Raw genomic sequence first — 27939 nt, 5'->3', positions numbered from 1 at the left:
GAGCCTGTCCTGATATTTGATAGTAATCACGTCTGACAGTAGCTCCTCATGAAACCAGCCCTGAGGCAAGTTCTGGCCTCCAGAGATTTTATCCAATAGGTTATACATCCTCATTTAGTTAATTAAAGCCAGGCAATTCAGCTCTGCTACACAGTTGGGCCAGAAGCATCTTTGATCTATCTAGTGTGGGACATTTAAATGAGATACTAGCCACTAGTCTAGTGAATTAATTAGTTCCTAAGAACTTTGACCTAAATTCTAGTGAAAGACAATACATGAGTGAGGAAAGACACATCTCCTGTAGTTTCTTTCATCTCCTACCAGTAGGACAGATGTCTCCTTATCCTTGGGTCTGCAAACACTGACATGTTGGAAGAACTTTGTGGGTAATAACCTTGGATGAGGCAGATGGCCTCTCATAATTACTATTACACTGTTGTGGGAGGTAATGTAAGCATTATCAGAGAGAAGCAGTGTTACCAAGTTTCAGTCAAGTTGCTAACCATCCATTATTTCACTATAAGAAGCTGAAAACAGCTGTTTCCAGCCTTCCCTTTGCTCTGCTGTCAGTGCAGTAACACTTCAGGGATAAATGTTTTCATCTGGACTATAAACCTGAAGTTAAATAAAAACTGAAATACTAATCTGCTAAGCTGGCAATATCAAACAAGTGCATCAGAATGTTTTTCTACACATTTCTAGGTATGAAGAGATTGGTTGCAAACCCTAACAAAGTGTAAATGGAATAGAAATGATATTTAGCGACATTGAGCTCTTACACAATAAATATTTTTTAAAGATGAAAAAAAAAAGTCAGCAATTGAACTTTACTATAAGACCATGCCAGATAGCAAAACATTGTTTGGGAATGGGGTTGTTCCAGTTGATAATCCTCTGAGATCTTCATCATTTCTCCTTACCATGGAGTACAATATTCGCATACAGAAAGGAGTGGAAGAAGAAAATTCACAGAAGTCTTGCATAAGAGGAGACCTATCCAAGGAGATATCAAGCTATAGGGTAGAATGAAATAAAAAAGAATAGAGGAAATACTACAGGTTTCCTACTAATTCTCCTCCTCTTCTCTGTAGCTGGCAGTAACATGATTTCAATCAGGTGCCTACTGCCCACCTCTTACCTTGCATCAGTATAACTCAAGAAAGGGCCACCCTGTGCTCATCAAGGAGACCAAATATGATTGACTTAACCCAAGGCAGGTGTCATGGTCTCTTTCTCCTTATTGATGATTAGATTGGTATTGGGACCTTCAATTCTGAATAAAGGCCAAGGAGATGGCATGAATGGGAGTCCAAGGGTGAGTTTCTGCAAATATCAGTTATTAAAAGAGACATGGGAACAGATGATACCCTTCTTTCTACTGGAATGTAGTTTATAGAACTGAGCTAGCTTTTCAATACCTATAAGAACAGGTACAAAAAAACAAAGTTGATGTTAAAAGAATTCCACTGGAATAAACACCTGGTACCTTGATGGCAAAATGAAAGCCTAAGCTAATTGTCTAGATTCACTTTACCTTGAACTTTCTTATTATTAGCATTTTTTTCAGTGTTGGAACAAATGGTTCTCAAATTTTGCTGCACCTGAGAAGACAATGGAGCACCTTTAAAAACCCTGATGCCCAGTCCCAAATCCACTGCAATTTGACTGGACTGTTAGAGTGGGAGCCAGATGTCCCTGTGTCTTAAGGCTCCCCAGGTGATTCCATTGTGCAGCAACATTTGGGAACCATCTGGTTTGAGCCATTTTAAATTATAACTTTCATTTCTATCTGAATTCTTCCTAAGTGAAATAATAAAATGTAAACAACAAAAAAGAAACTGAAAACATTGTGTGTGTAGCTACACAGAATAATAACACAGAAACAATATTAAGAGGGGAATAATAGTCAGAAATATGCTTTAATAATTTTCAGAAGGAACTCTAAGTCAGTTACATAGCAATCAAATAGAACCATATTCAAATGCAATCAAGGACCTATTACTCTTGCTAGAGTTGCCTCACTGATTATTTCCTCTTATAAAGTTTTGTATCTATTAAATAACCTGTAGTTTAATTTATGTAAAATAATGAAAAGTGAGAAACTCCTTCCATCTTTATTAAATTTGGTCTTTGAAGAATATATCTGCATAATAGAACTAAATACTGGTTTCTATTATATCTAATTTCAAGAAAGGAAGATGAGTTATTCTTGTCATTTGTTCCAACCCCCTCACAACATGTACACAGGCACACACAAACACACACACACACACACACACACACACATACACATACACATACACATACATACAAAACCCTCTTTTTTTTTTTTTAACTACTGTGGCTTCTATTCATATAGGAGCCCTCTAACGTTTCATCTGTTTCCTGGTTTAAATAATGATTTAGAAAACCATCTAAGAAAGGATCCAAAGTGACTTACACTTCACATGAAGTGACACAAGGAAAACACCTGACAGATCACAGCAAATCCTGTCAACAATTCTGTGACTCAGTCACGATCCAGAAGAAATTATATCTTCTACTCTGGAAAGCTGTCTCTATCTTATTTTGAAGAGGGAGAGTGGTCCCCCTTTATCTCTCCAGTAAGGTCACAGAACAGTAGCTCCTAAGTCTTCCCCTTATCCGAGATTCAGAATGCAGCTACCTATCCCAGTTTATGCTTTCATTTGCCATATGCACAGGATTTAGGATTTTTTTTGAGGATCTCAGTGCCACTGTGCATTCAAGAATAGGTATTCCAGTCCCCTAAATCACCCCAGCCATGTTTTTTATCACACCACAAACATCATCATCTGACAGATGTTAGTGAAAACCTCCAGTTCCTGGGAAGATCTTCTTGATATTTCACAGGTACTTTTGGTCTTCTCCATAGCTCAGTTGTTGGGTTCAGTCCTCGATTTCCTATTTCAAGGAAGATTATAAAATATAAAGACTGAATGACTACAATATCAGTAGGCATCCCCATCAGACATCAGAGATAGGCCAATTGGTTTAAAAAACAAACCTGGTAAACTGACAGATTAATGGACTTTGCATTACATACATCATATTGATGTAAGATTTCTTTGATTTTATAATAGATAACATGCATCACAGATGGGAAATATGACTAATAAATCTTATTTTTTTGATAAAGGACATTTAAAAATATGTATTCAGGTAGGCAACAAGAACATTAAGAGGAAACTACATACTTTGAAACAGGTATAGAATCTGAAGTTTGTTTTCCATTAATCCTGTTAGGTTGACAATTATCTATGATAAAAATGAATGGGAAATGTGACAGGAATAATCAGTGTTTGAGAGAGTCTGTGGATCCATCTGAATTGATAGCATTTATCTGATTGAGGGTAGGTACTAATGAAGCACTTCAGCCTAATTAAAACTTTCTGAGCTTCCCCTCCCCCTTTCCCAAACGAACTTAAGTTTTCATATGATTTAATTTGAAGGATATGGAAATACAAAGACAGAATTTTGTCATCCCCAAAGGCAGGTTAATAATACATTCAGATTCAAATCTTCTCACATTGATAAAACTGGCCTACTTTTTCTTTTGGAGAGAAAATGTCTTATGAAATTTTTTTTCACATAGAAAATGTTGCTTTTTGATGCCTTTCTTCTTCCATACTATAATTAAACCTGGCATATCACTTCCCAAAGTTAAATGAAGTTTGGTTCATTTTCAGGTCTGGGCTCTTTAATGAGTTAGCATCTCTGCTGCCTAAGACAGGCACATTCACTGCTTTGCATGCCAGGGAATTTTTCTGACAGTAGTGATAATGATGCAGATGTTTTTTTCTTTGTGGGGATTTTCCAACAATGTCCCTAATGAAAATACATGCCTACTTCCTGGCAAATAAAAAATCATTTTTCAAAACAAAAATTTCAGATGCCTTCATCCTAACATGGCAAATGTAAACAGCTATTATTTTTCAACATCGTTTTTGCTGTGTTCTATGGCAGCAATAAAATGATTCATTGCCTTTTTTTTTTCTTTCACTTTTTTACTTTATCTGGTCTTGATATGGAAACAACTTTTACAAAATCTCATATAGGGCACGAGTGGAATGGAGATAATTAGAGCACTGGGGTCAAGCCTTGCAAATTGACTTTTAGAATTGATTTGCCATGTCATCTTGAACCTTGTGTCTAGCTCAGCTGATTCAGTTTCAAAATAGAAATAAATACACTTGCTATAAGTATTATGCCCTTAAACTTATGAATGTGACTTTGTCTTTTGAAATGTACATACAGAAGCCGGAAATAATGGAAGAATATCTGTGTAAATAATGTTTTAGCAATTCTTTTTATTTTAAAAAAATTGAACATCTGCAAAATTCAGCTGAGGTTTTAGCAAAAGCAAAATTCTAGATACATTTTCAAGTAAAAGTGAATGTTTGCTGCCTTCCTTTCCTCCAAAGAATATTTTAGCAAATGAGGTATGTATAGCTCAGTGATAGAGTCCCTGCCTAGCATGCTTGAGAACCTTATTCATTAACCAGCACTGCAAAAAGAAAAAAAAAATATTTAATTATTGTTCAGAAATCAAGCCTTTTACTAGTTAGCTCTATGAAAAAGCATTTTCATCTAATATATAAAAGTGATGCCCTTTACCCTATTCTTAAGCATCATAACCCACCCACACCACTGGATAGGGTGCAGGATGAAGTGAGGACCAGAGATATGTGTTGTATCCATTGCTAAGTCACACACACAAAAAAATATTTTAAATTACTTACCTGTGCAAAATATTCTTTTCCAAAACCTATTTATCACCAGGAAGGTTATCATGAGATGTCTTTCTTTCTTAGATGACTGACCATGATACTTTCTAGGGTGTATTATTAAACAGCTCCTCAGAACAGGAGGTCAAGGAGCATGGGAAATCCAGGTAATTCAAATCCAGGTAATTCAAGACAATACAATTCATGTTTGGTATAAACTTTGGTTAAGTTTACGCCACCTTAACACCTTGATTTTGTGCCTGCTTTGAAAGGAAACATTGACTCCCTTTTTGCAAAAAAAAACCCTGGAAATTTTAAGGGTTTACCCTCATTAAAAAAAAAAAAAAAAAAGTTACATTATGCTTATTTGCTTGCTCTACTTCAACTACATATTTTAATTTATAGGAAAAGGGAAAACAATAATCATTATTTGTGAGTGTCTATTTAACCCTTGAATGAATGAACTTGAACTAGAAGTGAGCTGTAAGTAAACATTAAAAATCTCACTTCCTTTTCTCCCTCTTTTTATTTTTTTTATCAAAACTGCACATGTTTAAGAGCTAGAGGTCATCTTTGGTTACAAATCAGGACCTATTTTATAGACCTAATGTCTGTCTTATGAGATTAATTATACAGATACTAGCATGGTGAATGAACCATAAATTGAATGCAACAGAACATGAGAGAAAAGATGTGATTTCTTTTCCCTCACAGAAAATTCCTTTCTGTGAAAAGTATAGCCTTCATGTTTTAGTAATGATGAGTTGGGATGGCATCAGGAATGGCAAGCGTGATCTGGAGTTCTTCATTCTGTTGCTTCTTTTTCTGTAGAAGATTCTGAACCACACGACTGCAGTTCCCAGCTGATGATGAACAAGCGATGCTCTGCCTTTCTTGTTTTGGTTCTCCAACCGCTAAGGGCGCTTTTCACCCTCTCTTCAGTACCACACTTGTCACATTCTTGTGCTTTTTTTTTTTTTTTTTTTTTTTTGGTGATTTTGCTATTTAAAATAGTCCTTGCTGAATTGCTGTCAGTGTTCTTAAGCACAAGAAGTCTGTAATGTGTATTACAGAGAAAATATGTATGTCAAATAAGCTTTGCTCAGGCATGCATTAGGGTGTAGATGTCCTTGTGTTCAGTGACTGTGAATCACTGATATGTATTAAACAAGAAGCAAAAACACACACACAAAAAAGTTTAGGAATTGATTGGTCAGTGATAATGTTATGACCAGAGGCTCATAGGAACCTAACCCTGTATTTTCTATAGAAGTGATGGTTCCGTTTTTGTTAATTCGACATCTGCAAAGACTTCATAGATCATTACTGTGAATCACAAGCATCAACGTTGTCCTCATTTTCAATACAAATGATTTGAGAGGAGAGATCAGGCCTAGATTTACAATGGCATCACATAAAGGATCAAAGTTCATAATCTCTTGGGAACCTAAAAATTGTAAAATATGACAGATATACTTTGGTATGTTTCATAGATCACCAAATTGTGCCTCACTCACAGTAGGGTTAGTATAAGCTGGAGGACTTGGTCATAGATAGTTCTGGGACAACCTCAGCTATCTGGTAACTTCCTTGCCAAAGGACCAAGTTTTCCATCTGTCCATTTTGAGATCTATTTTGAAAGCCTCATGACTACTATCCAAAAGGTCTTTAAATGGTCCTGATATCATCAAATTGGTGATTGGATTTCAATATAGAAGAGGAGGGAGGCACAAACATTTAGACCATAACAATAAAAAAATAGAGTGTCATTCATTTTTTCATAAATATGCTCTGGTATATTTAAAAGATTAAGAATTATGACACCTTTAAAACAATGTGAAGAGTATTAAATTCATGGGGAAAATGTTCTTAGTATTTTAAGTGAAAAATCAGGTTATATACAATCTTGATGATTTCAAAAGCAACTCTTGGATACCTGCCTCACAGGCTCCCCACAGAACTGCCTGATCTGGGAACTAGCAGGTACCTCGGAGTCATGTTTGCTTTCTGACTTTTTGTCCTCTGAACTGCCAAGAGCAACTAGCAGCCCAAGTAATGTGCAATTGTAAGTACATTACCTGGTACCTCCCTCCATAACCTCTTCACCATCAAATGTGGACACAACTTCCATCACTCCTGCATCCAACAGTCTTGGAAGATTTACTAGACAGGTTTCCTTGTCAGTTTGGCATTACCAGTGCCAAGAGGGACACTTCAGAAAACACCCAGCTGGGAAGGGTGACTAAAATTGCTGAACTATCCCACAGCACTAGCAACAAGAATGAGACAGGCACCAATGTGCTTGTGCAAGAAACACCATCAGATTCTGATCCTTTTCTGTGAAGTAGACCTAGAGGTGTGTTATGTCCTGTGTACTCAGTCCCCTGATCACCAGGGTCACCACATGAGACCTCCAGAGCAAGCTTCCTTTCATCACAAGAAAAGGCTTAGCAGTTTCATGGATCCTGAAGAGGCAAGTTGCATATGTTCAAAAAGAAGTAGCTGCTCAAGATAGAAAAAAATTTAGGAATGAGAAAGAGGATAGAAACCCAGATGTAGATGTTATGCTATGGGTTTGCGTGGTTGAACCAGTTTTCAAGGCATGAGGAGACATAGTTTTCTCAAGGTTAGCTGGTGAAGAAGATGTTCCTCAGAAACTCAATGCAAACATAACAGCATCTTCAGACTGCATTCCCACACTCAAAGGGCTACTAAAGGTGGTGGCAGAGAAGAGTGTGATGTCAGAAGTGAAACTGCTGATGGGTATCAGGAGGATCAGTGACAGAATGAAGCTTGGAAGCATTAGCTCTTTATTCATTGCACAGAAGTAAGGAAGGATGCCACCTTCCTACACAGGATTCACTCTGGAGAAATCATACAGGAAATTGAAGATGTCCCTCTGGATCTCAGTACAATACATCCTAATCTACTTTTTTCTGAGAATAAACAATGTATGACATTTGTGAAGAATATGCAAATTAGTTCATTCAAATCCAAAGAGATTTATAGTTTATCTAGTTGCTCTGGGTTCTGAAGAATTTGATTCCTGCCAGCATTACTGGGAAATTGAAATAGTCCATTCACAAGCCTGAATGGACCATGACGATTTGTAAAGACTTCCTTTCCAGGACAGGAAAGCAAATCCCGTCAGGACAGAACAGATGCCGGACAGTTCAGTCAGAATGGTGATTATGTTTTCCGAGGCATTATTCCCAACACTATTTTACTGAAGGAAAAATCTGGAGAGTAGTTTATATTAATCTGGACTATGAGTAAGGAGAGACTTTGTTTTACAATTTGAATACTTGTCTCACATTCATTTTTCATTGATAAATTCTCCTAAAATTTACACCTTATTTCTGTATTAGATGTAATTCTAATCCTTTTATAATATGTGCAGTAACATTAGTAGTGGTGAATTGAGTCATTTTCCATTTTCTTCCTATACCAGGGACAGTAGGTAAAATAGTATACAACTAGCTGTGAATCCAGCACTAAATTTAAAAAAGTCCTATTAACTTTAAAAGATATCTAAATTGTAGAGTGTACTTTTTCATTTGCTTTCTTTCACTCCAAAAAATTAACACCATACATATCATAGCATGAATTAATAATTCATTCTTTTTTGATTGTTGAGTAGAAGTAGATTATTGAGATACACTACAAATAGTTTATTCATTCATCCCATGATGGACATATGGTCATAAATTATCTCTCCCCAGGAGATGTAGTTTGCTTTTTGACCCATCTTCTTCCATTTTAATCACTGGTATGCACTGGAATCAATTTGGTCAGTTGACTGGAGTTTGCCAAAACTCTGACAAAAGGGCAACATATTAGTATCTGTCTGTGTTGGAAATGCATATGCTTTGTCTCAGTATTCCACTTTGAAGAAATTGTCATAAAAAGATGATAATCCAAAATTATTTGTGTTGTAGTACAGATTATGGGAACACAAAATGGCCCCTCCTTAAAGGACTGGTTAAATGAATTATGATGCATTCAATCTGGAATAAAATTAAGATTTAAAGTGGAATGAATATTAATATATGCTGAACTGCCACAATAACCAAGATCACACAAAAAGTAAACAAAACAAAAAATTAGATTATAAAAGTATATAGTGACTGAATTAATATTTATCTTTGAAAAATCAGTAAATAAAACACACTAGAAATAAATACCACAAAGTGATAACAATGACTGTCTCTTGGTAGGGAGTTATAAATGACTTTAATTTCTTGCTTGTGTAGTTCTATACTATACAAAGTTTCTATAGCATATGAACTATTTGTACTTAAAATCACTTCTTAAAAGTTTATTTTTTTGTATTCCCTTTCTCCCAGATATAATTCACTTGGAAAAAAAAAAAAAGATGCCTTGGCTTATTGTGTTCAATCAAGACCAATAGTAGGCTTATAGTTATATAAAGAGGTGTCAGAGCCCCTCACAATTGCAACTTATAACTCTAAATTTCTCTGAAAGGATATCAGAGACACAAAGAAGTCTGTAAGCCAACTAAAGAGATGACTCACAAATTATATCTTAGAGCTCAAATTTTTTTCTCTGAGTATCAGACTTACATATTCATCTGTTACTGAACATCTCTTAAAGATCAGAACTCAAATGACTTTTCCAAAAACAAACTCATTATCATTATCTCATGCATTTTGCCATCACCAAACTGGACCTCCTTTCATCTCTTGCCAAAAACCAACCATCACCAAATTCAATTCAATTTACTCCATGATTGCATTTTTGACATCTCCTTCCTGCCAAACTCTAATAGTCTACTTTTAAATCTAATCCATTTATAAAGAAGTATTAGCTATGAAATATTAATGTCTCAAATATTATGAGACATATTTAAACTAGAAATTGATTTGAAGTTTATCTGTCCTGTATTTTTATTGCTGCATCTCAATGTTCTTATTAGCTGTAATAATTTTAATTCAACCAACTGAATAATTAGGTTGGTCCTTTGTTACTGACTTGATTCTTTTTTTCAGTAGTTACTTGAAAAGTCGATATGACTCGTAGGACAATGACACTATATATCTATTGATTTCAAAATAATTGATAAAATGATTGATTCATTTTCCTGATGAAGATCTATATTAAGCAGAAACTGATCATACAACCCTTGCAAACTTTTATGTACAATGTTAATTTCAAAACTGCTGAGTCAATACCCCAGCACTCTGGGGTTCTTCATGAGATTTCATGTCATCATAATCTAATCAGTGAAAAAAAAAGAAGACTGAACCTAAGAAAATTCTGTTTGAATCTTACCCCAAATAAACAGAGATAATCCAGTCACATTGAATAGTGCCACACTAATTAGAAATGACATCTCCCCCAAATTTTGCTCAGGCATTTCCTGTCATAGGGCACTCTGGCTGTGTAACAAGGACAGACCAGGAAGAGCTGCCTTAAGGGAATTCTTTCTGGACAACTACAGGAGATTTCTTCCTGGTGGCTGGCTACCTGCCACATGGACCCTGGGGAAATGCTGTTTCTTGTGGTCTCATTTTTTTCTCTAAGTTATTTGTACAAATTAATATGCACTACCTTATGGAAGTTATATACTTTAAGAACCCATTGGAAATACAAATCAATTAAAAAAATTAGTGGTGAAATTAAAGGTTAATTGCCCAGTTTTTTAAAATTAGAGTCATTCTTCAATTTTATGGTTTCACAACTAATTATTCTGCTTTTATATAACAGAATAATTAGTTGTGAAACCATAAAACTGAACAAAGTGTTTTCCGTTCCCTTTAGAAAATTAAGTATGTAGCATAGTCATTTTAATACACTTAAAGCACGTAATATAAATAACTTCTAGAAATTTCATAATTGGCAAAGATTTTTGAAGGCTGTGTTCAATATTACACCTATAGTCCTTATGCTTCCCTGCTGAGTCCCCACCAAACCAAAACCAAAGAATGTGCCACTTACTGTCAGGCACAATGGGGCATTGAATCCTCTTTGTCAAGTGATTTAAGAACACAACCATTGAGGGTCCCTATGTCTCTTACACATCCTTTATGAGATAGCATGCTAGAACTATTTCTTAATGTGCCCTTCTCCTTGGACTTCATCTGTAAGTGGTATTTCAAAAAACAAAACCAAATGAACAACCCTTTACTTTATAACTTGGGTAGGCAGGTAGTTAGATATTCAAGGGTATTGCCCTATCCAAAATTTTTCCTCATCTACATCTAAATCCAAACACTAGAGAACACTTGCAATTTGAGACTGTATTTTCCTTCAATCTAATACCATTTTCACATTGATTCACTATAACACGAGATTGGTCACAAAGCAAGGACCATTTCAATTCAGTTTTTCTACAGCTGTAGTCTAGTTATTTTCCTTTAAAGCAAATCATAAATGGCATGTATCTCTTTGCAGCATGACATCTGAGTCACACAGTTGAGCATGAAAATATACATGTGGGCTGTAAGAAGTAGACTTGGGTTTTGGAGGTATTAAGATGGTATTGTAGCTAGGCCTCACCTCCTCTTCTGCATCCCATCCTTACCTTTCAGGCATTACTGACCCATGAGTCAAGGTGAAACCTCCACAAACGAATGGGAAACAAAACACCACTTTATCAGCATGAAAACACCCAAATCCTCTCTAGTGCAACTCTTTCTGGTAAAATACAGATTGGAGAATGGAGCTTGGACCCACACATCTCAGTGAACCTTCTCTTTTCCTTGAACCTAAGGCATCTGGTTTGGCCGAAGAAGGTAGAATGTTAGTCCCAAAGCATTACTTTCATTTTCAACCTTTGAATTCAGTGCTTCCCTTTTGTTTTTAATTATAAGTAATGCCATCCTATTGATGATTTGGTTGTTAGATGTATCCTGGCAGGGCACAGTTGAAGGAGACTCTATAGTAAGGCTGATTTTATTTCTTGAATACAATAGTGGTATCACAGTATGTGTACTGAGCTTTCCCCTTCAGTGCTGAAAGAAAGCACTGTATAGCACTGTACAGCCAAAGGCATTAGCCACTGCATTAGCGTAGTTTAAAATGGTAATGAAGTAATGAAGCTAATTGCCTAAAAGAAGGTCTTTTATGTCCATTGTGATTAAAAATTGAAGAGTCCATTTGTCTTCTTCCTGGTTTGAGGACAAAGAGTATTTCACGTGGCACAGTTATCACGGAACCAAGGGGAATATTTCCTCTCCAAGTCCTCAGCCTATTCCTGGGAGAAATGTCAGTAGTCAGGTTGATATTACCAGTGATACCATCAGACACCTTCCTTAATGGCTGGAATCCTCTCTTTAAATCATTCAACCTAATAGAGATATTCATTGCTTCTTTATACCTGTCAATATTTTTTTCTGTCCATTGAATGGCATGTTTTCATCAGAAGTGACGATTGAAGAGAGAGAAATACTGAAATAAAGTACTCTGGAATTTTATCCTTCTTGGATTTTTCCTGAATTTATTTGAGTTTTGATGATCTCACTCTAGTAGTGAATGTCATTTAATTTAACTTAATTTTATTTTGCAAAGACTGATATTGAAATTCATATCCTAAACTCTTTAGTTTGTAGGAACTCTAATACTATGATTTTAAACATGTTTTCCACAGTTACAAAACATGTGAAAATACACATGAAATACAAATTGGCAGCTATAGCCCTGAATAAAATTTAGAGGTGCTGCCATTTTTTTAGATGAAATAATTTTCCAGTTGATCTGGAATAATTTCTACAAAACATCCTAAAATAATTTTTTGGCAATTCAAGCTGTATTTCTATTTTATTCTAGTTACATCAAGTATAGTATGCATTCACATCAGGGCTCTTGACTTTGTAGACATAGACTTCATCCTGCTGAATGCAACTAAATTTAAACCATAAATGACTCACAAATTCATTTTAGATACCTCCCCTGGCCTAAAATCAGCTTTCAGAAAGCCTGCAGTGTTTTTACTGTATTAGGTTATATATATCATGGCATACTATTGTGAATGTGGTCCAACGGCTCAGGTGCCATATAATTATAAAGGAATATGAGCAATACAATCTTTATTTTTAATGTTGTAAAATTATTAATTTTAAGGTTAGATATACAGAATAAATTTTCTTTATTCAACTCGTCAAGAAATCCATTTAAAAAGTATAGATAGATATAGATATTAATTTTAATTATTATATATTTCTTATATTAAAATAAGACATTCTTATTTTATAATAAAAACCACACATATAACAAGCCATAAGGCATTTTATAATGTGCTAAGATTTGGACTATATCCTTTTCCCATGTTGCCTTTTTTTCTCATTCTTTACTCTGTTAATTCTAAATATATATGGCTTTCTATTTTTTTCCCTCTTGAGATGATTTGGACTAATATCATTTTCACTTTTCACAAAGTTGTTGAAAGATTTATTTACATTTTCCAATCACTGATATAAAAGGGTTTATCTGGTCCTAAGTCTAATTTTATTGATGTTTTTGTTAACAGTCTATCCATAATGAGAATCTACAAAATCTCTGGAGCATCCTATGTTCAAAAGAGATGCTCTTATCCATTAAAGCATATCTGTTGCTCTGTACATTCATAAAATTTGAGGGATAGGGTTTAATGTTTTTTTAATATATTAAATACTTGATTAGATATGTAAATCTTCATGCTTCAAAAGTCTTACTTTCAGTTTCTAAAACCATGATTAAATTATTAAATGCCTTCATCTCTTTAAAAATTTTTCTTGCTTTCCCGTCTCTTTTGTTTTTTGTTTGGTTTGGTTTGATTTGGTTCAGTTCTGGGAATTGAACCTAAAGGCATTTTACCACTAAGTCACAGCCCCAGCCCTTTTTATTGTTTATTTTGAGACAGGGTCTCACTAAGTTGCTTAGGCTCCCACTAAGTTGCTGAGGTTGGCCTTGAATTTACGATCCTCCTACCTCAGCCTCCCAAGTTGCTGGGATTACAGGCAACCACTGTGCCCAACTGCTTTCCCATATCTTAAAAAATATTTTCTGCTTTTTTAAAAATCAAGCTATTGAAGCATAATTTATATACTGTAATATTTCCCCCTTTTAGTGACTGTTCTAAGGAATTTAATAGACATGTACAATGATGAAACTATCACTGTTATCAAGATATAGAACACTTTTGACATCCTGCAAAATGTTGTCATGCTATCTCTACCTTTAGATTATGGCAACCTTTGATCTGCTTTTAATCCTTATAGTTTCGCCCTTCCCAGAGTGTCATATAAATGAAATTATTATAGAATCTGCTTCTTTTACTCAGCAGCATGCATCTGAGATTTGTCTATTTTGCTATATCCATGAGCTTCCTGTTCCTTTTTATTGCCAAATACTATTCCATTGCACATACCTGCCTTCGTTAGCTATTCATTCACAGCTGAAGGCTATTTGGATTGTTTCCAGTTTGAGCCAATTATGAATAAAGCTTCTACTGGCATCTTGTTTTGTATGAATACAACTTTTGTATTTATTTCAGATGAGCAGCTAGGAGTAGATGAATGGATCTTATAGAAAATGTACATTAATCTCCATAGAAAATTGTTTTCTCAAGTAACTGTACCACTTTGTATTTTTGCCAGCAGTGTGTGAGAGTTCCATTTGTTCAAAATTCTCGCCTACACTAGATATTATCAGTATTGTTTTGAAATCCTACACATTCTAATAAATGTGTAGGTGAACCCGATTGTAGTTACAATTTGAATTTCTCTAGTAACTATCTTCTTATATTTGCCACCCATGTCCTCCTTGATGATGTACCTGTTCAAATACTTTATCCAGTTTTTCATATGACTCTTTTCCTATTATTAACTTTTGAGTTCTTCATGGATTCCGGATACCAAATACTTATCAGGCATTTTGCAAACACTTTCTCCTACTCGATTTATCTTTTCATTTTCTTAACAGTGTTTTCAAAGTGTTAGTTTCTGCTTTTGTTTAAAACTATGATTTTTGTCTGTCCTCAGATTCTAAGTCCCTCATATTAACAAATTTGCACTAATTTCTAATGAACAAAATTATAACTTCCAGAATTAGAGGGAGTAGAAGAAAAGAAACTAAAAATAGCATAGTTCTATATAAAATTTACTTGAAAAATACAGTAATCAAGGACTCTTTGGGCTGAAAGTAGCAGAAAATCCAATTTCGCTGGCTTCAGCAAACAGGACTACTTTTCTTCATTACAAGTGGAGAGACAGGCAACTATTTGTACAGATACAGGAAACCCAGGTAATCAGAACTGATGAATATACACTTGTATGTCCTTCCCCTGGAAGTTGGAGGTTGCAGCCAGAGCTGATTATATGTACACTCAGGACAAGAAGTAGCAGATGGGGGCAGGACAACTCTCGCTCCAAGACAACAGTACTTTCTCAGAGGCTTCTCACCTAATTCCAGTTGAATGATCATTAGCCAGAACTGGGACATGTGACCAGTGAGAGAACATGTGACCAGCTGAAAAGAGGGGATTGAAAATAGGGATTGTGTAAGTAGGTGAGTCTACCTAGTGTCTGCCTCACATAGAAAATTTTAAATAACATCAAAATTCAAAGGGCAATAAAAGTATTCTACTAATGTAGAAGAACATTCAAAATCTAGTTTTAAAGTCAAAGAAAAACTTGCTGCCTACTGAGCATCTACCTCTAAAGGTATCATTCCAGCAGCCTCTCAGCTATGCATGTAGTAGTAATAACAGAAATATAGCTATTATAACTATTATAATAAGAGTGAAAAAAGAATATAGGTTACAGTTCATGAGGCCATGTGCTTTATCCTCTTTGACTGCCTCTTTATAGACAGTTTTTTTACATAGTAGAAAACTTAGGTTATGCAGATGGTAGGCTGTTTAAAGATTCATAGAAAAGGGATCTGGGATGAGACACTCATGATGTGGGTGTGTCATCCCTTTCCTACCTCTCTGTTCCAATCAGAATTTTCAAGATCAAGAACTAGACACTTAAAAATTCATTTTGTGACATTGTCTGGCTTTTGTATAATGAAACTCCAAAAGCAAAAAATCCCCTCATACTAGAATTCTAGCTAAACTCTATCTAAAAAGGAATGCTATCATAAACTTGGTAAATGAATTGAAGTCAAAGTGAAGGTTAGACTTCATTTGTACTCGTTCCTTATTCAATGATAAATTTCATCCAAAAAATGTAGTCCATTTGCTTCTTAATATAAAGAAAAGAAAATGTAAGTTAGTCACCTAAAGATTTTCAAATAACCTTTACACAGTGAAAATTAATGTTCTTTGGAAGTTTTAGAAACAGTCTTTTTTTCTTTCAGAATTTAGGCCAGGCGCCTAACCACATAGACTAGAATAATTCTGAAATGAATGTCGACTGAACAAGTGAATAAATGAACTTTCTGTATCAGTTCACTAAAATCCCATTGCCTTCATTTTTATCTTTGTAAAATTTCATTAGCTTTCAATAAATTCTAAATATAGAAAATGTGATTGAATTTGTGAAATTTATCCAAGGTTGGGAAATTACCACTGCTGAAATGTCAGGTAAAAACACTGTACTAGAGTTTGTGTCAATGACTGAACGGGTACTAGGAATTAAACCCAGGGGAATTATACTGAGAAATGCTGTGGTGAAGTTTATCAGACATTTGGGACTCCAAGCCCCACTTCCCGTGAGGCTCATACAACCATTTCCTCTTTTCCCTTGAAGAACTGTATCAGGATATATGGTAAAATATTTTAGCTTTTCATAACAACTTTCTTCACAATTTTACAAATACTTTCATAACTGTCCTTTAAAAGAACAGGCAAGAATCCATTTTGCCCTTTAGAAAATGAGAAATAAGGAGTTCATAAGGTGACACAGCTAATGGAAACAGAATTAACATCCCAGGCTTTGACCTGACTCTGGAACCAAACTACGTCCCCTTTGTCTCGCTTTTAAAGATGAAGGAATTAGAATATATTGTATTTTATAGGGGAAAAAAAAATGGATAATAATATTGGGTTTATTTCACTTAATTGTGGGGTGTTATCATGAAGGGTGATTAAAGTGCTATTTTCCTTTTCAACTGAAGTGATGAATTTGTTGGTTTCAGATTTGTGGCCTTGTATACCAGCAGCCACTGTACATATACGTATATGTTACTTGATATATTTTTATGTATTTTATTATATATGATAAAGGTTCACAGGTAATTTTATTCAAAATATAAAGAAATGTTTGTTTTATTTGCCTGTCTTCATGCATGCTACCAAAATACTAGTGGCCCGATGCTGTCCTCGTATAACATACACTCTTGTATATAGAGTATCTGAATGATAAACTGGGGAAAGTAAATCAGTTCATAGATATAAAATAGTTAGCATTACATTTGGTCCAAGTCCTCACTAAATGCACACCAAAATCATAATTTTCTCCAACAATTACTGAACATTTACGAGAATCCTTACTCAGTGCTATACAAGTATGTTTTTGTGGCTTACTAATCATTGCATATTAGAAGAAAAGATAAAGCTCTATTCCTTCTATCAGGGTTTCTCAACCTCAGCACTACAGACAGATGAATACATTGTTTTTTGCTGGGGCAGGGGCCTTCCCTGTGCACTGTAGAATAGCAGCATCCCTGGCCCTTACATACTAGCTAGTCGTAGCTCCATCTTCTTCCCAAGGTAACAAATAAAAATGCCTCCAGACATTGTCACATGTCTCCTGGAGGTCAAAATTGCCCCTAGTTGAAAACTATAGTCTTTGATCAATTCTTTGTAAACAATGTTTGTGGAATACTAGTCCTGGGAGATTCTTCACTAAAAATCCCAGAGTCAGATAAGATGAAAAACATTTAAAAACAATAACAACAATAAAAATAATAACCATTTTTTGTTAGCTTACTACATGTGACAAAGTGTTCTATTCTTATTCGATCCTCATAAAAGACTGAGTTATTATTGTAAGGCACATTTTTCATATAAGGAAATTGAGCCCCAGAGAAATCAAGGGCTTAAACTGATCACCATCATACAACTAGAAAGTGGAACACCAGGGTTTGTTTCCAAGCCACCTGCAGAGGGTGTGCGGTTATCAAGTCAGTATTGTCCCTTGCATATCCAGCTTTTCAACTGAACACTCAAATTAGGATGTTAAGGATAATTGTTCTTAATTTGTGATATTTATTAGGTATTTATCTCAAGCACTTACAAAATTACCTTTTGTCTTAATCAGTTGATGACATCCTCTTAATTATCTGCTAAATGATTGTCTTCACAAACATCTTTGGATGCAAGCAAAGTAGTCACTTTCCCTGAAGAAGTTAATCAAAATAACCTCAGATGAGTTCAGATGGCCAGGAACTGAGGAAATAGAGATTCACTTTGCTTGAGGGAAGCAGAGAACATTTGAAAGAGAAATAATGTTTGAATTGGACCTTTAATCTTCCTGTTAATTTTGAATAACTAAGTGTCTGCCAGGTGGAAGGGCATTTTAATTAGAGTAAACAGGTTGTACAAAGGACAATTGTAAGAGTTTGACATGCTTGAGGAATGGTGGGAGCCAAGGACAGGAGGTAGGAAAATAAGACTAGAGAGAAGGTTGGGGTCTGCATTGTTGTCTCTGCCTGACTCCCATAGGGATTTGACTCTGGGTCTTTGACACTAAAGGCAGCAGACAGTCAAGAGCACAGTAGTGACATGGTCAGGTAGGTACTTGACAATGAAGCTAATGTAGATGGTGTTTGTTGGTGGGAGCCCCCATAGACACGAAGGCAGTACTTTCAACAAGAGATAGTGAGGTAAGGTGAGCAAGGGGGGTCAGGTATGAGAGAGGTCATTAATAAGTAGGATAAAATCCTCCTCTAATGTGGGCTGTTAGAGCAAATAAGTAGAATTTTTTTTTTGTCGACAAGTTAGTTCCATGAGACAAAATAATGCACTTTCAAGGAACTAATATGGAAATGATTTGGCAGTTATTCTGATAGAAGAATTTTCAGTAATATACTACAGATTCTACAGATGATTTTCTGGAAGCAGTTCTCATTCCCATTTGGATTTCCCATAGAAATGGACCACTTAAATTGTTTGGTGGAGGTTCAGCCACTACAAGGTAGATTCTGAATTGTATTCCTCCCTTTTTGGTCCAGACCATTGTCTCCATTTCCGTCTAACCATGTCACCTGGGAATGATGAGTCAGCATTTGTGGAGATTTAACCAGATGTATTTGAGAATTGGTGAGCCAGTCAAAAATGTTGAGAAGACATTGACCCTAAATACTCAATAAATGATTATTATATGACTGAATTAATCAAATTTGGGGTCCACTTTTGATTTAAGCATTCAAAATAAGATTAAAGGAAAAAATACCCCTTCGAACCTTCAATAAGAATTTTTCTATTTCATTCTTTACTGCAATAGCAAATGGATCATGCCCCAAACTACTCTGGTATAATACCAAATGGACTTTTACTTCTATGTATTATGCAATAGATTTTTATGACTTTATTATTCAAATTCAAAATTATCATACAGTCCAACATATTTAACCATGCTATTTTTTCCAAGTGTCTTCCTCAAACTATACCTTTATATCATTCTCCATACTTCAGTTTATTTTAAATGAAACATTTTATTTTACCACTGATAGAGATTTTATAATCCCACCCCTGTATGTTTAGAAGGGAAATATTTTTAACTACCACATTTCAATAATTTCTGTAGTTGTGGCTAAAGCCATAAATATCAGTCTTACCCACTAAACTGATAATCTTCATCCACTTTTCAGATGGGCAGTATAGTAAAACAGGGCCTCATAGTTTCCCAACTGTACTGTAAGGATCAAACTTGGGTCTGTAAATCCAGAAAAACCTGTGTGCTTTCTATGACATCCTTCTTGATACATATTTTACCCCCACCTTTCTATTTCAACTGTATTTTCACTTGAATCTGTAGCTGATAATGTTGTCCCTTGTTACTAGTTCTAAGAATCTCTTATCTATGTTGGAATGCCACTGTTATCTCTATGCCTAAAGGACTCGTTGATGTTCTTACTTTCTCATACTAAAACAAAATAGATTTACAAGGTAGATGAAGTAATAAATATTCAAATTATAATTGTATATAATTAACAGTAACATATCTTCCAACACATCGGGGACACTGCTATCTTAGCTTTGTGGAATATCAGTTTAGAAAACTATTCACAAAATATTGCAAGACCCAAGAAATAATGACACGCATAACCTCTGTCACTAATTTTAGAGCTAGATCTATATATAACGGTAAAAATCTTTACTTACAATGTTTTTATAAAACCAAATATAAATCTTTTTCCTTTGATAAACAAGGACAAATTCAAAACTTCTGAAAAAATGTCATTGTCTTTCCTGCCCCAACACCCTCCCCACTACAAAATAGGAGGTACATTTGGTCCAAATCATCAGGATAATTGATTCAGGCCAATTTCACTTGTGGTAGAGAACTTCAGTCCTAGAATGAAAATCGAATGTCCTATCTGCTATGAAAGAATCAATAGTCTTAAAATATTCTTACACACTCTTTTTTTTTTTATGTGAACATTTTAGGTATATCAATACATGCACGAAACGATAACTGTTAACGGCTGTCCCGAATTCCGTGCGAGGGCTACAGCCAAGGTAAGACTTGAGTAACTTTAAAAATATACTTGACCACAGTGATCTAGTAATTGATTGTGCGCGTGTGTGTTTCAGGTATTCTCGTGTGTACACTGTAAGAGAATTTAGACATCAGTGGCAGCCCAGAGTCTAGAACCAGTACTACTTCCCAGGTAAAAATCCTAATGGAAAATTGAACGTTTCTGCTGCTTCTGTAGCTTAAGAAAGGAGAATGATTTCATTAAACTCACGGAATGTCCATTTGGCACAAGCAAATCTCCTGGCTCATTGTATAAAATACTACATGGTTTTCTGCTCCCAAAAAAACCTACACCCTACTCAGTGTATGAAGATTTATTTGCACAGGTCTAAAGACCTGAAAGAAATTAGATATGACAGTAACTCACCTGCACCCACTGATGTAGGGTCTTTTTTGTATTCAGTTGAGCAATGGGTAACTTGCCAAAAGAATGTGGCATTTACCTAACAGGAAGACCTGTCATGTTTTGTGGTAGTGACTACTTTGCTCTTTAAAAATCCAAATCCAGACATTACAGAGACCCTAGGAATGAAAATGATACAGCAATAGGATCATGAAATTTTTCTGGAATCTCTAACATTAAAGAAACAATAGCTTTAATCTAAAATCACGGATGCAGTTCACATTTCACAAATACAGAAATGTTATAATAGAACACGATCTGCTTTTTGAAGACTTTTATCTTTCTAATAATGTACGAGCATTAAGAACCAGTGAAAATAATCAGAATTTGCCATTTAGTTCTTTTTTGTTACATCACCTGTTGTTTGGTTTCTCTCCGGATTTTTTAGTTTTCATTTTGTAACTGCACACTGTAGATTTGTACATTTTTTTTAACCCAGGATAAAAATGGGTATTATTACCATTACATCATGCTTTGCTTGTACTGAAGTGGAACACGCACAGAAAAATGATCCCTACATGGTTTAATTAAGGGGAAAGTGAATTATGTAGTGTTTTACCATTCTCATTTCTTATTCATGTAGAACAGCAGGAGAGCAGCATAATGTTGCAATAGCACAATATTTTCTGGTTGTTTCTGGGCTGTCTGCATTGCATCCATGTCAGCCATTAAAACCTATGCATGACGACAAGGTTTGCATGAGCAAATGCATGTAGCTAAAAACAAGCCATGATTTCCATATCATTCACTATCTTTCACTAAAGGCAGGCAGTAGCATAATGCTAAATTGATGTGATAATGCTGTGTGTGGAAAAAGAATGTACAGTAGTTGGGAATCAATATTTTCACAGGGTTGAGTAAATCACTTTATAGTAAGTATCTAATCAACTGTGGTTAAGTCAGGCTAATGGAAGTGGAAAAAAAGAAGCAGGCAGAGAATCTTTCCTTGATTGAAACTACTCAAATGCTGTTATTTTATTCCTATGTGGGGTGGGAACTAATGGTAAGTTGTTTTCTTGAACTTCTTTAAGGAAATTAATATATGAATTTTAAAATAAGAATTTGTCTATATTAAATGATATTTTGTACATCTAGGTATAAATTCACAAAACTATTCATTTTGCCTATATTACCATAGTAGTTGAAATATTAATGTAAGGGAAAAAATCTTCTGCCAGTTATGGGATCTTCCATAATAATATGGAATATTGGTATGAAAAATAATAATAATCTGAGTCCACTATTTCATTTTAGTTTGTATTTTCTTTTAGGTATCCTCAATTAAAAAAAAATTCAGTTTACTAAACCAGTGATCTAGCAATAGCAAATTACATACATATTCCCGAGAGTATGCATGTATGAATGCTCTTAAGTTTTTTTGAATATTTATAAACATTTAAGTGCAAGCATCAAGTTAGACTGTGTCTAAAAAACGCAAGACATAATCGTTCATTAAGGTGCTCATAGTCAACATATGTACATAATACTTATAATACTAGGTAGAATATGTACCAAAACTATTTGGAGCCAAGGAATAGGAGTATTTACATAAGTGAGCTAGCTAACTGTGAAAGATTTTTAAGTGAAATTTTTATCATAGTAGATAGACTCTAAAAGCTTGAAAACAGCTGGGTGGGGTTTACCAAAGAAAGGAATCCTAGATGGCATCTCAATGAAGACAGGCCCCTCCCTTTTGTAGTTTCTCTTTCACAGGAAAATGCCATAAAAATATAAGAAGTTGTCTGAGTTGCCCCTCTGCAAAGCACATTAGCTTTCTTTCCCTCATTTTATTACCAAAAGACCATCTTTTCTTTCAGGCCACAGTTGCAGCTTTTGCAGCTAGTGAAGGCCACTCCCACCCTCGGGTAGTCGAACTGCCAAAGACTGATGAAGGCCTTGGTTTTAACGTGATGGGAGGAAAGGAGCAAAATTCTCCCATTTATATCTCTCGCATCATTCCTGGAGGGGTGGCTGAAAGACACGGAGGCCTCAAAAGAGGAGACCAGCTGCTATCAGTGAATGGAGTGGTATGTTCATAAAATAATCCGAGATTTTCTCCCTAAATATGTTCTTTTTCTGTTTTTTTTTTCCTGCTTTTACTAAAGTCAATATGGAAATCCTAGAACAGATCATAATTTTGTATACAACCAGCTTCCTGAGGTTTGATGGACATTAAACCTATAAGAGCAGTAATTTTATATTTTTATGTCTTGTCTTTTTTAAGTATGATCAATATCAGCTAGTAGAAAAATCATTCCAGGAAATTGTCCCAACTTGTAGGATTTTTTCCCCCAAATACTGTAATTGATTAATATTAAGATAACATAATAATTTTAAGGCACTTTTTATTTTAAGTTTCTGTAGCAAACACATATTTTAAAAATAAAGATAGAACTGGGCATGGTGACATATACCTGAAATCCCAGTAACTCGGGAGGCAGAGGCAGAGGATCACAAGTTCAAGGCCAGCCTTAGCAACTTAGCAATGCCCTCAGTAACTTAGCACAACCCTGTCTTGAAAAACAAATAAAAAGAACTGGGAATGTGGCTCAGTTTTTAGAGAACCCCTGGTTTGATCCCTGATACCAAATAATTAATTAATTAATTAAAAATAAAGATAAAACATCTTACTTTATACTGTGTATATGCTGTTCAGTTTAAGAAGGATTTTTTTTTTTTTTTTTTTGATACTGGGAATTGAACCCAAGGTGCTTTACCATTGAACTACATACACAACCCTTTATATATATATATATATATATATATATTTTTTTTTTTTTTTTTTAATTTTAAGACAAGGTCTTGCTAAGTTGCTGAGGCTGGTCTTGAAACTGTGATCTTCCTGCCTGCCTCAGTCATTCAAGTTGCTAAGATTACAGACATGACTGTACCCAGAAAGAGGAAACACGAGAAACAAAGGGAAATACACTGAATTTTTAAGCCATGTCTACAACTATAGAATAATACACATGTAGTAGCTCTCTTGCCATGAAGTTTGGTTACATTTTCTATTCTTTTTATAATAATTTTCCAATAAAATTCTATTCAGATATATGTTTTAAATTAAAAACACAAATATACATTTGTTTCAAAAGTTCATATTCTTTGGATGCAGTACTGCCACGTGGCATTCAGATAATGAGTTGCTAAAGAAATGGCTTCCTGTGAATAAATATCTCCCCATAGCTTCCACTTATATATAAATAACCAAAGAGCATAAATTTCAGAAATATAAATAAGAATATATTATTGTTTACCTATCCATTAGCCTAAGATCTTCCGTCTAAGAATTTAAGATTTAATATATATAAGCTAGATGGTTAAGATTTAATATATAAGCTAGATGGGTTCTTTGTAGCCACATTTATTTATGCTTAGAACACAATATCCAATATAGAATGTATTTAGAATGCAATATTTTATTGGTAACCATAGAGTAAAATTCTTCTGTATTTTATATCTTGAATTTTGCTTTTCACTTTTAGCCTGGCAAGTAGTTTTATACTATCAAAATGTATTCATTTAATTCTGTTGTTCTCTAATAAACATAAAAATGATCAATCCATGAATATTTTATAGCATTTCAGCATTCTAATTCTAAAATACGTTGAGATAAGTTTTTTTTAATTGATTTTTTGTTAGCTATTATTTTTCAAGGCATGTTCCACTGACAATTTTAGAGTCAAACTTTCTGTAGAGGACCCTCAGAGCTAGGCCATGCAAGTATGGCATATAGCAATCTATGCCTCAGGATATGAATTTATGATTTCTCTGAATATACTGGGTAGACCAAAGAAGATATAGATTTAAAAACAGTATGAAAGATGGTGGAATGAGACAAACATCATTACCCTATGTACGTGTATGATTACACAAATGGTATGAATCTACATTGTGCACAACCATAGAAATAAAAAGATGTACCCCATTTGTGTATAATGAATAAAAATGCAGTCTGTAAAAATAAAAACAATTAAAAAACAGTATGAAAAGTAACAAAAAATACCAAAATATAATAATTATAATTGTACAAAGCAACAATAAATATAAAGGACTACTATTTAATAGGTAATTGACTTTGAGCTATCAAGGGAACTGAAGAGCTTCTGTTTAACCCACACGTTGGCAAGGAATACAGCTGTAAGCATTGCACACTCATCCATTCCTTGCAGTGACTTTGTGATAAACCTGGGAGGTGACAGGGAGCTTTGAAACAATGGAATCAGAAAGATGGGGTTCTACCATTCCATATCCACATGATTATGGATTAATAATATCCGTGAGCCTTAGTTTCCCTATCTGGAAAAAAGGAAATGGTAACTCTTTTCAAGGTCACTGATAAATATTATAGTGAGGCAAAATGTTCATTAAGAAGCGTCCTGCAATAGTTTGGTCACACTCACCTCTGACGGGCAGGTGTGGCTATTGAAGAAGTTGAAGTGAGGGAGGCTTAATGACCCATGATATTATTTTTGCTGCTTATATTAAAAGTAAGACTTTAAACAAATTCTCCTCCATATATAGGTAGATGTTAGCAAATATTTATTAGCAAGAAGGTAATAACTGACTTTTACCACCTCTTTTGTAAATTTGATGAAATTCCACTCTGTCCATTCATGATCTTAGAGAAAAATATTCTCCTGAGTCAGATAAGACAACATTCCAAGCTTGGGATTTTGTTACTCATAGATTCAGCCTTAGAGAACTGAAAATCCAATCATACTGACAGTTGGAAATAGGATGGCTTAATGACAGAACTTTGGTCCTATCCCAACTATCCCCGCCCCACTAATCCTGTGGTACAGACCATAGGCCTCTTGAGATTCTTTCACCATGTTCATGCAAAGGTGGGGAACACCTCCACAATATTTTTATACTACCATATATTTAGAACTATAGTTTTGCCAATTAACTTCTATTTATAACATATCATGCTGGTTAATCATTCACTAAAAGAAAATAATTTGCTAAACATCATTTGTTCATTGAAATGAGTACAACAAATACTCATGTAGTACACAGGGCTAAAGTATTACCTTTCTTATATAAGGCTGGCCAACCACCCCTAGACTGGTTAATTAAGCTCCTAAAATTTCAGTTTAACATATTGCACCTCTATATAATGATATAAGCTACCTACTTTAAAGTGTTTAAAAGTTGTATACATTTTAACAGTAGATGTTCATCAAAAAGTAGTTTTCTGTAAATGAGAAACTTCATGACCCAGTAATTGTTCATAGTCACACAAATAGTAATTAATGTGTAGTTAATTCAATTCTAGGAGTCTGGACTTTTAATACTAGTTAAAAGTCCAGCAGTCTTTTCAGTATAAATATTCCAGGGAAATAGCAGTATTTAGTGGAAAAAAAATTATTCTACAATGAAACGAATTTTAGGCCCTGTAATAGGTCAAAAAAGGAAAAGATAGGCAAATGATTTAATGATTTCTATTTCTTCTTTGAAATAAAGTACCATTTGGGGAGATTAATATGGAAGATTTTTTTCATGGCATTGTAAACATGCCTTTCTAAACTGAGAACAAATTTTTAAGGAAATGAAGCAAAACTACTTCAGCATAAGTACTCTGGGGATAATTCCCAACTGTCCCACTTAAACATAAAGAAATCAGTCCATGGACATTTAAACATCTGGAGAGACATCTTAAATGATGCCCTGATCATTTTTGTTTCTTTTTGTATCCTGACTGCATATAGAAAGGCTACATCATGAATCTGCTGAAAAATTGTAGCATGTTAACACAGAACTGTTAACATGGAATCCTAGATAATAAAGTGGGATGGAAAGGGGGAAAATCAATAAGTAGAAATAAAGAAATGATACAGCAATTGAGCAATTGATTTTTTTTCTTTTAGCTTCTTATGAGTCAAAAAAGAAGAAAATTCAGACCAGCTCAGCTATCACTGGGAGAGATTTTTTTTTTCCTATTCCTGGGCTCCAAGAGAAATTTCCCAGGGGATTTTTACAAATGAGACATTGAATCACCTAATACAATTTTACAGAAAATACAGAGGCCTTTTGTATATGACTACCTCTTATGTCAACCCTCAGTGAATGCTGAATGCTGAATAAAATTTAACATTAATAGGAGGTCAAAATGTTACAGTTTGAATTTATAGCTTTCTAATGATCTCCTTTTCACCCTTTTATGCTCAAGTGTTTTCTCAGCAATTTTTGGAAAAGTCTAAAGGACTAATTTGAAGGTTGCAGCCAATATGGAGCCAGCAGGAACAGTAAATATATTTAGTGATAGAACCAAGATATTAAAAATCTCAATTGAATGGTACAATAGGCCTAACTTAATAAGAATCTACATGAAGTCCTGCTCCTATGCCCAGAAAACTAGCTATATACATGCAGAATCAGGGAGCAGTGTTTAAACATCAAAGCTTGAAAATAAAAATCCTGGGCTCTCAACTGATTTCAAGAATAATATGAGGCAAGTTGAGATGGAGGAAGCAAAAACAAATTAATGTTATCATAGGCGCATTTATACAATTATGTATCTTATATAGAAGAGGGAAAGAGATTGGCCCAGCTCTTGGATGACCTGTATAGCCCCCACCCTTCTGGGTTCCAATCCAATAAACCCATGCACTGGTGAGTCTATTATATGAGGAACATGTTAAAGAAGGACTTGAGTTGTTTGGAGTGGAAAAAAGTATATTTAGGGGAACGATGACTGTCTTCAGTTGTCCACCATTGTGCAAGGCGTCACATGGCAGAACCAAGACCAGTGAGGGGAAGGTCACAGGAATTGCAAATTTCAACTCATTACAATACAGAGCTTTTAAACATGTTGAGAAAGACCAAATTGTAAAGTGTTATATGACCATCACAAAATTTTAATCAGAGATTAGACTGTCTGATCTAAGTATTTCAAAATACATGTGCCTAGTATAGAGTTGGAACAGTTGGCCTGAGGTCCCTTCTGTGATTTATGTCATTGAATGGGATTTTGCCAAGGTTACTGTATACCCTGTTGCTACCACTACACACACGCCACCTTACACTCTGAGGTAAGAGAGTAGGTTCCACCTACTGTCCATGCGCACTGTTTATGAGACATTTTTTTTTTATGGGAAAATTATGTCGACTACAGTTTAGTTCTTTACAGTGTGTTAAT

At 34.7% G+C, this 27939-nt stretch overlaps 1 protein-coding gene across 2 annotated transcripts in view; it reads left to right on the top strand.

The window, feature by feature from the left end:
• The window catches only part of Lin7a (lin-7 homolog A, crumbs cell polarity complex component), a 138893-nt gene that overhangs the window by 63813 nt on the left and 47141 nt on the right, over positions 1-27939 (top strand). For both annotated transcript variants that reach the window (XM_047550099.1, XM_047550100.1), the window contains 2 exons: positions 20302-20373; positions 22613-22822. In XM_047550099.1, coding sequence (XP_047406055.1) covers positions 20302-20373; positions 22613-22822 — 282 coding nt within the window. The remainder of the gene's footprint in view (positions 1-20301; positions 20374-22612; positions 22823-27939) is intronic.

Source organism: Sciurus carolinensis, chromosome 4 (genome assembly GCF_902686445.1).
Source record: "Sciurus carolinensis chromosome 4, mSciCar1.2, whole genome shotgun sequence".
NCBI classification, from domain to species: Eukaryota; Metazoa; Chordata; class Mammalia; order Rodentia; family Sciuridae; genus Sciurus; species Sciurus carolinensis.
Note: the sequence above shows the minus strand (reverse complement) of the source record. Positions and strands in the feature narration are given on the sequence as shown.